Consider the following 13,098-nt stretch of genomic DNA (forward strand, 5'->3'; position numbering starts at 1 on the left):
CACAGTCTTCCCTGCCCCCGATAAAGGATATTAGATTTACTCTTTAAGTACTATCCGTGGCGAAGACTTCATATCTGAACTGCTAAATGATCATATGGATGCATGAAACGTGGTAAAATCTAAATGATTCTATGGATGATTTGATACTGTGTTGCTGCATTGCAATTTTGTCACATAAAACCTCATTCAGAAGCAGTAGGTCTTAATTGATAGTCCGATTATTTCCCTATGGAAAGTCCTATTATTTTCCTATTGAAAGTCCTATTATTTTCCTATTGAAATTCCTATTATTTCACTATTGAAAGTCCTATTAAGTCCACTATTTGTGAAGAAAACCTCTTTAATTGGAAGTGCATAGACATGATGAGACTGGAATTCTTCCATAAAATGTAGCGCAGAATTGAAGCAATTCAATGTTAAGCCAGGCTGCAGGATTGATTGATGGAAATTAATCCTTTATTATTGAATCAACCGAAAAGCCTATCTCTGAGGTTTTATTTCCTAATTTTCATTGGGATGCGGTTATTCATTATTCTGGATACATCCTCTTAAAAAATATCAATTCGTGAGAAACTATGCTTGAGAAGGTGCACAAATCGTTTGAGATTAATTGGTTGATATTTGTTGGAGGCAGCTGACAGCTGAGGCTATTTGCGTCGTGAGGGAAGGGCTAGGAAAGAAAAGTGGAGAGAAATCCATCATCGGTATTAGCCTGCCCTTAACGAAAGGCTCCGAATAGACTGGTGCATGTCACATCCTACAGACGGAATGCTGTACTTCTGTGAACTGAATGAACTGTCATCCACAAAGCACTCAAGCAGGGATGCGGCATTCGCTCTCCTCCTCAACCGGGAATGGAACCCGATCCCACTGGGATAGAAGTCAACACTATGGTCACCACACAAATCTGATTTCTTCGGGATTAAATTCTGTGTGTACGTAACCGAATACTCACCGAATAATGCAGTTCGCGATTATTTGAATGATGCCAAGCACATCTCGACGGTGTGGAAGGCTGTGCTTGATACTGATTGGAATTATTTCGATCGGTTTTCATTCTAAAGGGTCGATTACGATTGGTTAGCTTAGCAACACGACCGGCATTTCTTGTGTTTGAAATTTTTCATTCCGCCGACGATATGAGCTCTCGTGGTGAGTCTTCGGAGTATAAAAATTTTAAATACAACAAATTCCTGTCGGGTTGCAACCAATCATATCAACCGTTTGAAATGAAAACTGATCGGAATAATTCCTATAAATGTTCAGCACACCCCCGTAGTACGTAATATACAAATATCTTAGGCGCCATAAGCGCCAATCATCCATTGGGACCCGTATGATCAAATGTCAATTTATTTGGCGGCGGCGCACAGTGGTCCCAGATCGAAAAAAGCTGGCCATAAGTCATTTTTTCGACTTTTTGCCAGTAAGTCTTGAATGGTATATTCGGATTCTACAGGATGTGGCCTACAATATTTTGCACCTGATATGCCAGTGTGATTATTGTGATGACCTGTGTAGCCCGTCAAATAGGAGCAAAGCGTACGAGGAATAGAATTAGTCTATTTCAGGGAAATTTTCATTCGAGGATTCACCTATCAATTTTTTCACGGATGTTTGCATCTCTTTACAAAATATCTCGTAAATCCAGTCCGCTTCTTTATTGTTTATAACAGCATATAATTATTTATAAATTTAACTATTTTTGGGCTTTTTAAATTGAAGGTATGGATATGTTTTCAATATCTATATGTAAAATAACGAAGTTATTAATTTGGACCAGCTTTTCTTGATTTGGAACCGCTGTGCGGCTTCGTCATTGCAATAGATTTGACGCCTTTGGGATTTACATTTTTGACCCTCAGGGCTGACCCATGCGCAATACGACGCTTTTGAATCTTTTGACGCTGCCTCCCCGTATTATTACGATTATAACAATGAATTTCGGACGGAGAGGCTCCCGAATGGCGTTATCCCCACTCACCTCCGGTAGGGGGTGCTGCGGCGAAGCGTCTCTGCCAGTAGACGAGGTCCCTCCGTTGGTACTGCTGCTGTCGAGTGGCGCCGGCGGGCGTGGCCCCTGGCACCGGTGCCAGCGAAGCGACGACCACGGCGAGGACTAGCAGGGCCTTGTGCATGTTCCGCGGCGGAGTCGTGGGTGCAACTGCAGTCGGGAAGACGTGGCGTGCGTGAATATATAGATGGTGGGGAGGGAGGAGGAGATAATGGGATGCGTGGCCCGTGAGGACACTTCGTACACGCGAGAGACCCGCCTCCTCTCCCCCGGAAGGAAGAGAGCCCCGCCGCGCCGTCAAAATACGGGAGCGTGCTCCTCCGCTGGCCGGGCAGGGTGACCCCGCTTTCGCGGACGGACGACGCAGATATTAATCCTCTTGCCAAACATTTCGTGTTTCGGCCTTTCTCCCCCCTCCCCCTACCCTCTGAGTAGGAATGAGGGCGGATTGAGGGAGGTGGTCCGCTCATCCTACCATTGAATCCTCTTATAACTCTTTCATGCGCCGCATTGTCGCTTATATCTTACACCAAAATTGAAATCCATCATGAAAAATGATTTTGCTCAGCCGGTATACGAACCTGGATCTTCCAAATACCGGTCAGGTTTGGTGCCGCCAAGAGGTCATCCTCCAAAGTGAATTTCTTGTCTTATCCAAGTAATTTTTCTCAGTTAAGTTCGTCCTTGGTGTGCATAACTTTATACCTTTGCGTGACTGTATAAAGTTAACAGTTGCATCCATATTTTGTTGAATTCTTTGAATTGCTTAGAGAAGAGAAGTTTTAATTTTCTCCAGCAGCCAGCAATGGCTACCTAAGGCAGCTCCACGTGGAAAAAAGCTAACTTCCCCTCCCTCAAATCCAAAAGGAAAATAATTTTATTATAATTTAGCACTGAAATTGAGCATTATCTAAAGATGGCACTACCGATTTCTCTCAAATAGTATTTATCTATTTTAAAAAAACAACAAAATTAATTTTTAAATGGACCCCTTGCATCCTTTCGTTGAGAGCAAGCTATTGCCGACGCCGAGGGTCTCATCTCCCTTCCACCTCGAGGTGCAATTGACCTAAGCTGTCGGTCACCCATCCAAATACCCACCTTCCTACCTTCGTCAACCACCCATTTCAGCGAGATGACCCTTATTTTAATTTACAATTACATAAATATTAATTTTCATGGAAGTGATCACATTTTATTCGTTGGAGTCATGCGTTGTTGTATTTTCTTGTGATACTGAGTGGTCATTATGGCGTGTTGTCTTTTTTCATCTGCTCTCCAAACAAATGAATGAAGTTGCCACTGTGAACGGATAATTATTTTAAACTTTCGAATCCTATTCAGGAGCCCTATCCAGTAACTACGTCTTCTCGGTTCCGAGATTTCGAAATCGAAATTTCCGTTTCTGTCTCAGAACATTTCAATTCCGTTTCCGTTACTCGGAAGCTCTTTGACGCTATAAACTATGCTTATCGGGATATATTCCGTGCCCTCCCCTCGTCATCGCACGGAGAGGCGGAGACTGCCGAAGTTACTTCAGGCTACGTCACGGAATGAATGACGAATGGTCACGCAGCCAATGAGTGAATGTCATCTAGCAATTGGTAATCATGCATTGAATATGGAGAGCAGAGGAGGTATGCGAAAAATGTTTATTTTAATGAATATTGTTGTTTTAGGTCGCAAGCAACTATATTGGCCAACTCTCCCAACATTGCGTATCCCGCTCAAGGTGAGTGATTTTTTCTCTGTGAAATAATGTGCTCACAATCAGCAGTCCAAACCATCTTTTTATGTATATTCCAGAAATTTCTACCGAAGGTCATGAAGTCGCGGTAGCTCACGTACCTAAAGCATCTATCCGGAGAATGGGGGATCCGGGTTCAATTCCCAGTCGTAGCGAATGAGTTTTTTCGGAGGAATTTCCATACAAGTGTTTTGCTTGCTATTATTCTTTATATTCTTTATATTACTTTTTATACATTGTTGGATGATTTTTCCTTATGACCTAAGTTGATTTTAATAATGAATATTTATAATGACATAATTTGCTCAATAACTGAAGTTTATCAAATTCCCTACGGATACAGACCAAAGTCATCTAATACAGGTGACGCCCAGGGTGTCATAGGAGCAGAAGGTAGAGCTCCATAATTTCATAGTGGACATTCCGGGTTTGGCTACCAGCAAAATCGTTGTATTTCAAATTTTAAAAAAATTTCGAACTAGCCCATTGTGGCTAGTCCTCTTAACTATTCATAATTTGCAACAACCTGTTTTCCCTCACCACCACGCAAGCACGTAGCCAGGAAGAGGAATGGGGGGCTTCAGCCCTCCCTCTTCCCCCTCCAAATTATTTTTCCTTGTGGAGGCTACCCTCGATGCAAATGCTAAGGAGACCACTATCACAGGGTAATTCATCCTCTGGTACTCCCTTTTTTCGATACAGCTACATTTCGTCGTGTCTGCCATACAGTTACAGTTGGGTGCTCAAATACGGGTCACGCCTCAGGTGTTTGGGTTGAAATTTGAAAAGCGTTAATGCCTTGTATTATCAATTTGCTTTGAATTTTGACATTACATTTGGATTTCCATCGGCTAGATTTTAAATGCATGCTTTTTGGATTTTAACGGACCTACTACACTTTTTTTCGAATTCGGTCTTTCGGAAAATTTAGTGACATTTTTAGGCGAAGTCTACATAACGCTTTGACTTCGCCCCGTGTGGATCTTGATTTTCGTTTGAGATGTACATCGTACTCGAAACATCTTTCGAAGTGAATTCAATCATTGATAGGTTATAATTGATTCTTCGAGAAAGTTCGTTTGCTACAGAAATTCGTGGCGTACATCTCTTACTATTTTTCACATTTGGCTACGTTCCCCTGTCATCTTATATTTCATTGGCGTTGACAACATTTTGAAATGTTTACGGATTTGATATCTTCTTACATCAACGATAGTTATTCATAGGGTCAAAAGAAATTACAATTCTCAATTTTGATCGTGCATTCCAATTTTGTTTACAAAAATTTTCAATTACATGACGTTAATTTCGCTTTCGACAATTTTTTAAAATTCAAGTGACAACGATTTTGCCGGTGGCCAAACTCGGATTTTCTAGCATAAAGTTAAGGAGCTCTTGCTTCTCCTCTTATGGCAATGGTATTACTGCACTACTCGGGCGGATCTCTGTAGTGAATTTGGTAAACTTTAGTAACTGGGCAAAAAAATGATATTAAAAAGATTCATAATTTAAATTTGCGTAGGTTACCAGGAAAAATCCATCAAAATATTAAAAATAATACCAACGAAGTTACCCTTGTGCAAAAAAAGCATTGACCGGGATTCGATCCCGCATTCCCGACATCTCGATCAAATACTTTTACCAATTAATATATCATAGCCTCTACTCAATTTCGCGAAATTTGTGACCTATAAGGAAGAAGACGGTCTGGACTGCTGAGGAAATAATTCCACAGAGAAAATATCATAGCCTTGACCGGGATACCCAATACTGAGAGAATTGGTTAATATAATTGTGTGCAACCTAAAACAGCAATATTTATTAAGATCAGTATTTATTAACTTAGCTTAACACAACATTTTTTTAACTAGTTTCGTCTCGAACATTATGTACTTCTTAACTCCGTCCATGACCATTCATTTCCCATAACTTTTAATGCACATACCATGCCAGTTGTGCAAATTTACTTATCACCTCTCCAGAACTACTTCCGCTGTAAAAATATTCCACGAGTTACCAGCTGGCACATCACTTTCCGATTCCGAGAAACATAAAGTCATTTTCCGACACCCTCCCTCTCATTGGCCGCTCTCGGACGGATTTCCGTGACGGAAAGTTCGAATAGACCTTAGTGGATAGCTCATTCAGATATTATGACGTCTTTCCGGGAACCAACCACGAACTATCCGAGAGATTGCCTTAGTGGATAGGGCCCCAGATAACTAATAATCTGCTTTATAGTCTGGTGTAGACATTAATTGGAGATCCAATGGGGAATGTAATTTATTTTACACGTATGCGCCCGAGTAGTACGATACTCGATAGGTCACGTTAACCTTATAGCTTAGAAATTGATGCAGAAATTTTTGGCGAGATTGTTACATCATGGGTTAAAATAAAAATAACACTCAACCCTGGAAAGTAAATGATAGTCTATGCATGTACATATGCTATTGTGTTTTGGGGTGGATAATGTTTACCAGCTCTTGCTGATATTGCCAGTGATGAAATGGATATTATAGGCACTTGAGTTCGCATACAGGCGTTGAAATTACTTTGACTTGAACGTGCAATGCCCCCAAACAATTTTCCTCAAACAGCTTCCGAATGTATTGCTTCGCATGTTTATTTACTCTAGACACGTTTTGGTGTTTATCATTGGTGACCTCAAAATATTTTTATGCAAAACGAATGATGCTAGTAGCATAATACTAAAGGTTGCATTTAAGCGACTAATTCTACAAAGGCAATCGGGCCACGGTTTAGTTATCAGTGATGAATCATGAAAAGATTCAATGTCATCTTAAGAAGTAAAACTGAGCGAAAAACAGTAATAACATATTTTTGGAAAATAGTTCTTAAATTTCTCATTTCATAAATCTAATTTTTTAAAGCCAAGCATAATTTCTCAGACTGCTTTCATTTTTTTCAATATGGATAGTTATCTTCCGCCTTGTATGCAGTCATCGATGAATATGAATATTGTTAACTATGAAACACAGCAAGACAGAATATTGATTTGTGATTAATCACCGCTTTGGAAATTTATTAAGGCGTATTTCAGAATTACTCGCCCAAGGAAACGACCGTATACCCGAGATAACGACTCACGTCATGACTATGTCACTCGCCTGGATTTGCCCGATACAAGCCCGCGAATGATAGAAGACGCAATCAGAGAGGAGTTCACTTGTTATCAACCATTCATGAAAGGTTGGGACATGGCCACCGACAGACCGTGTCATTGGTACCTTTGAGGATGGAGAGTTGGTGAGAAACCCAGAGTAGAGTATCAGCCTTCAGCAGCTCAGAATTACATATGATGAACGTTATGCCCTTTACCGATCACCCCATTAGTGATCGAAATCGCCTTGATAAATCCCCACCACTGGCGAGATTAGGCACCTGAGCCCACGGGAAGCCAGCACTCAAGCCACTAAACCCTTCTCGATCCTCACTAATTATAGTGGCGATTTGCTGGGACGCACCTTTGGCTTGGTCTGGTTGGCGAACCATTTCAATATATATCGGTTACATGAAATCGTTTTGGAGCAATAAGACTAGAACAAGGCGAACTAAGAATAGTTTAGCGCTATTGATGATGTATCTTACTCTAATTTGATTCCTAATGCTTTATTGATGTCAAGAATATGTTACAATTAGTTTACTGTGGCTACTTATTTTCCACATTGTGAAATTTAAGAGATGAGCGGATATACGAATATTATTTAGAGGAATATTCTATTTAAATTAACGGCGTGAAAAGGTACCTCTTTTTTCATAGGTGATGTTTATTGCATTATAGGAGAGATAAGAGGTAATGTATCTGATGCTAGGTGTCGTTGGAATTGGTACATGATTTTCACGGGTGGTTCATTTGAAAAATTCGCCTCAGGAATAGAAAAGCGTACACAGAGCAAGGCAAATAATAGCGGTAGAAGATGTAGAAGTGTCCTGTGGCCAGGAAAGAAAGGTGAGCACCTACTGGGATGGGAGTAATTTCTTCTTTTGATGATAATAGTGTTCTCTGTCCGTGACAATAAATTAATATAACTTTGTTCCTTTTTAACGGACGCTGAGCTAAATTTTACCGAGAGAAATGTTCATGAAAGAACGCATGGGCTATTAAAATAAATGAGGAGTAATGAACTACGGAAAAAGTACGTGCAAAAAAAGGCATAGTAAAGAATGTTTTTGTGAGCCTATGAGACTTACGAAAGAAATATCCATATTCAATCCTGTAAACTGGATACCATTATAGGGAAGCTGTGCAAGGGAAAAGATGAAGACCTAGGTCTAGGATTCTAAATAATCCTCCCCAGAGGTTATTTAGAATATGACTTTCGTTACGCGTACGAAATAATTTATAGATCACCGGAATCGTACGCATTCATGCGAGTATTTTCAGCTTGTTTTTTTTCCTTACTTTTTTGGATTGCTTTTTGGTCCTTTTACCACTACCTCGACCATTTACGATCATTGTTATCATTTTTCTTTTTTCGATGAAGGTAGTTACTCGATGACTATTTTAAACGACTTCATTTAGATTCTATTTACTATGGGTCTCTTCCAATGTGGGTGTGGATGCATTTGAAACGGCCAGACAATTCGAAGAATGGGTAGATTGCCAGAGTCATACCCACAGGCGTGTTGGGGTTTCCAAGGCGATATTGCGCCCCTTGGAGATCGCAGGCACTGCACCCTCTGTAGAAACGCCTTTAGTCATGTCACCAATACATAGGTATCAACGGCTAATTTTTACATTTGATAATGATGACCTTTGATCAAACAGTTCTCAAGCGAATCCTTGGGAAAGATTAGTGTCTTTGCAATACACAGTGCATCCACAGCTCGCCGAGATCTAGGTCTTCATCTTGATTCAGCGCCTTCGATTTGTTGTACATCTAGAGAAGCTTAGTGACAAATGATGAAATGGGGATGCAGCCTTGGCTGAGTGAAACGTAGGACCTCCTTCTTCCATGGTTGTGCCAGTGGGACCTTTTTTTCGACGCGTTGGCCGAAATATACGCGCCAGAGATATTATCCGTGGTGCATTTGACTCTGGGGCTTAGCGGGAACATCGAGTGGAAATCTTGATTGCGAAGAGAATTCGTAAATCTCATTTCTCGACTTACTGCGCAAGAGTACCTGACCTTCACTTATTAAATGCTTATGGGATGCGTGTCAATGTGTCGAAAACTTTATTAAACGTCTTTATTTCAATGAAAGTAAAAATTATTCAGGACTTTTTCTCTAACTCATCATTCAATTTTATCTATGAGATCGTGACGTGAAATAATGCATTTTCGAAATTAATTTCGTCTTTTCAATTTCTGTGCAGCGAAAGATTGGTTGATTAGGTACTTAGTGTTTCAGGTCGTCATGTTTTTGCATTGCTCAAAATTATCCTACCGATCAGTGTTAGTCTCAATGCTAGGCTAAAACCTGAGATGATGAGCCTCGGTCTTTATGTCAAAACCACTTGGTTGTTAAATGCATCTCGAGAGTACTATGTGTACGGAATAGGCGTGGATATGACATTCATCTTGCTAAATATTTATTCGTTTGATGAGATGATTGGAGAATACACGAGAGGAAAGTAACTGGAAACAGCACGAAGAGTTCCCTGTGCACCTTCGAAGTCGCATTTGTCTCTAACAGCGTAATGATTACAGCTGCATCTCCCGCATCGAGTGACTTGGGCGTTTCTGATATATTCTGACCTACAAACTCCTAGACCGCGACTATTGATGTTTGATCCGTGTGCTTTTAGTAAAGTTTCATATTTTCGGCGATATTCGTAGCCCTTTAGCTTACGCTGGATTAAAAATATTTAGGATGATGGTCGAGGTTTTTAGCGACAATCGAAATTATTTCATGCAGAAATGATCAGAAAATATTATACTTTTCAAAAAGGTTTTGTCAAGTAGAATATAGTTCAAAGCACACATTGCTCAAGCACATTACCAATTCTTGAAATGAGGTTCTATTTAACTTTCGCATATGATACTTATATTATCACATCCACATTTTATTAATGATATTCTGGATGGCAGTGGAGGATGCAGAAAATTCCATGTGCATCCAGTATTGCATGCATTCACAAAATTCGCCCGTATAACGTTTTCTTTCACGGATTCAATCGATAAAATCATTGAAACCCATGAATGTTTTTTAAACCTTCCCAATCTCCCATCTATGAAAGGCTAGCGAGGTAGGGGATGTACGGACGAATGCGAGCGCTCCCTTCATGCACGTACAGCAAAACTGACGAGCAAAAAATACTGCGATTTAGCCGCGATTCCTAGGGTTTGTTGAACCCTTGTAGATATTTGAAACAAATTCAGGGTTCAATTAATGCATGTTTAGTTTCCCTACACTATTTTTCAGGTTTATCGCATATAAAATTTTACTGTAAAAAGTAAATTTATATGAAGTTACCTACCAATGTTTTTGCCGACATTGTCTCTGAAAAACATCCAATGGCTATCGGGAATGCGAATTTCGAATCTAGGAAAATTACATTGGATCTCTTTGTTTCATCTACCACAGATACCGGTTACTTTCCTGGCTTGTCTCACCGCTTCGTTTATTCATTCCATTTTTGCACGTATCCTTCAGACTTTATTATCTCCCCTCATAATAATCATCCATTACACCCTAATATGTAACAGATCTAGGCGAAGTAATAGGGGTGCTTGATAGTCTAGTGGGTAGAGCGGTTGACTTCTGATATAGGCGTCCTATGTTCAAATTCCTTATAAAGACTCCGGACAAAACACAAAAAAAAGCGAAGCGGTAAATGGGAAGGATTTTACCGTCTTTACCCTGAATTTGTGATATTTATATGCCTTTTGGTTAGTCCGGGGTCAGTTGTACCCTGATATATACCCCTCGAGATGAGGCACTTAGAGCAGTGAGAGTGAGCAGTCACTGGTTTCATTCACGCTTAACTTGAATATTATTACAACACCCTCATATACCCGAATATTCCAACCATTGCGAGCCATTCCGTCAATGAAAAACAACAGTCAATATTTAAAAGAATATGCTTGGTTATTGTTGGAATGTTATAGCGTTGTACGAAAGTATCCCTCGAGTTATATCTGTGCTTGTACTTGGCGTCGCAAGCTAGTTCTTCTGGATTTAGCGAACGGAAGTCCAATATTTTACGTAATAAAATATTGCTGCGTCCATGTGTCATAATCTGTCGCTCAGTAAGATTCACTGATGCATGAATGTAGGCCCGTGGAGTTATTTTTTCGTTACATTTTTATTTTGGAGGAAACACCGGAATAACGAGTAGAAACTTCCTGAGTTACGCAAGAGAGAGCGAGTTTCCAGGGAATTTTCGGAGAAAGAGCGGAGAATCCGAAATGATGGGCTTATTATAGTCTCCTTCCCGTAACATAATATCATTAATTCTAATCTTGTTTTAATATTATCTTTATTTTACGATCCTATTAAAAATTATGGGAAGACGATTAAAATTATTGTATTCAGGAAAATTTCTTAATCACGATAAGTGAATAATGTGGAATCTAAATATTGTTTTTTTTTCGAATATATCATTGTCTTCAAGCCCACTAAAGGTTTCTTTGGCAAATGAATTTTTAATGGCTTCTCTGCATTAATACCTTATATTAACTATTTATCGTATGGCTGATGTAGCCTTAAGTTATGTATTTGAGTTGTGAATTCAGATCTCATACCTTGTTGTAGATATTTTCGTTAAAAGATTGTTAATGAACGCTGTTGCTATGTATCTGTGCATTTACCTTAATGTCTTATGGCTCCTTATACGTCTTACCAAATTTCCCAATAGCTTGCATCGTGGGCGTAAAGCTATGCATTTTAGACGTCATTTCTCGAATTGCTCATGACGTATATGCAGACCTTGATGACCGTTGAGAGCAAGAAGACACTTATACTATCCTCCTGTTTATTGGGGCAATAATAATAGTTCACGTAAGCGGCACTCATCCTAGGTGTTGTTGAGTTGTCCGATTTTTTCCTCGCCGTCGCCTCCCTATCTCCGAGAACTGCCAACTCGCTCTCAACTAGTGCTGGGCACGGATCGGAGGTTTTCGGAGTGTTTGCAGCGCTTTCAAACGGAGATACCGATTGCTAGTGATTGACGAGGGGTTTTTGAATTGATCTTTTTTCCTACCACCTTTGTCACCTGTAAACCAATGAATTCTCAAGAGTACACTTTTACGGGGGCAAAAATGAAAGAGAATAGTTAATGGGATGTCGACGAAAAATAGTTTTAAAAATATTCTCTCGAGCAGTGGCATAACTTGGACTTGGCTTTGGGGGAGGATAAATCAGATTGAATGAATCAGCTCCACATTTTGCTTCATATTTAGATTTAGATTTGGAAAGATATTTACTGCTCTGGAACTTATGTCCTCAAAGAACAAAAACGATTTACTGCACATACATCACAGGAGTAAATATAAACATAGAATAAATAGAATCATGAAACCAATTCATTTACTCTTTGAGCGATAATCCAACCAGAGAGTACAGCAAAAGAGTTCCATTATACAAAGTTAAAAAAAAAGAAAAAAATATCATACTTAATGTTCCAAAATATAAATATCGGGTGTATTAACTAGTAAAAACCTTTTAGAATTCGTAAATTATTCAAATAAACTATTAATTTGAATAAATTAGTGAGGCCAAATTAAAATGAAAACATTAATGTTTTGACTTTCAAACAATTAGGATTGCCGTTATACGAATTTGTATACGTTTTTTATGTGTTTGATCTGAGGTTTCCGCGGCGTTTCTTCTTTAGAGTCACGGCCTCCGGGCGTTCCTCCGCGTTGAGTTGTCCATAGGTGACGACAGTTTCTCCAGGCATCCTGCTGGCGAAACTGTCGTGGCCTATGTACAACTCAACGCGGAGGAACGCCCGGAAGCCGAGACTAATATTTTTTGTGTGTTGAGTTCTGGGAGGGTTTCTATCCCCTCTTATCCCCCAGGGTCACGCTACTGTTCTCGATCACATCAACCAACTAAATTTTTAACGTGGATGATTATTAATGTAAGTTTTGTGCATTCGGACGTACGAAATACCTTGTAAAACCTGAATAAAGGTAGGGGGTGTGTTGTCTCTCCTCTCTACAAGCCTGTTCGGAAGTGATTAGGGAGGGAATGGTGCGGGGAGGAAGAGGCAGAATGAGCTGTGGACATTTGCGTGCCTTTCTATTCCCAGTCGGACTTCCCGCAGCTCCCAATTATCCGCTCCGAAGCCGCAAAGCGAGTTGCTGTCGTCGGAAAGAATTGCGGACTCGGACGACGCATCGATGGCCTGGCCGGCTGAAATTTC

The 13,098-nt window shown here is 40.0% G+C and overlaps 1 protein-coding gene across 2 annotated transcripts in view; it reads right to left on the reverse strand.

The window, feature by feature from the left end:
* Window positions 1-13,098, reverse strand: part of LOC124168588 (carbonic anhydrase-like) — a 43,732-nt gene that overhangs the window by 29,822 nt on the left and 812 nt on the right. For both annotated transcript variants that reach the window (XM_046546892.1, XM_046546893.1), the window contains exon 2: window positions 1,985-2,164. In XM_046546892.1, coding sequence (XP_046402848.1) covers window positions 1,985-2,138 — 154 coding nt within the window. In that variant the 5' untranslated portion in view covers window positions 2,139-2,164. The remainder of the gene's footprint in view (window positions 1-1,984; window positions 2,165-13,098) is intronic.

The sequence above is a fragment of the Ischnura elegans genome, chromosome 1 (assembly GCF_921293095.1).
Source record: "Ischnura elegans chromosome 1, ioIscEleg1.1, whole genome shotgun sequence".
NCBI lineage: Eukaryota > Metazoa > Arthropoda > Insecta > Odonata > Coenagrionidae > Ischnura > Ischnura elegans.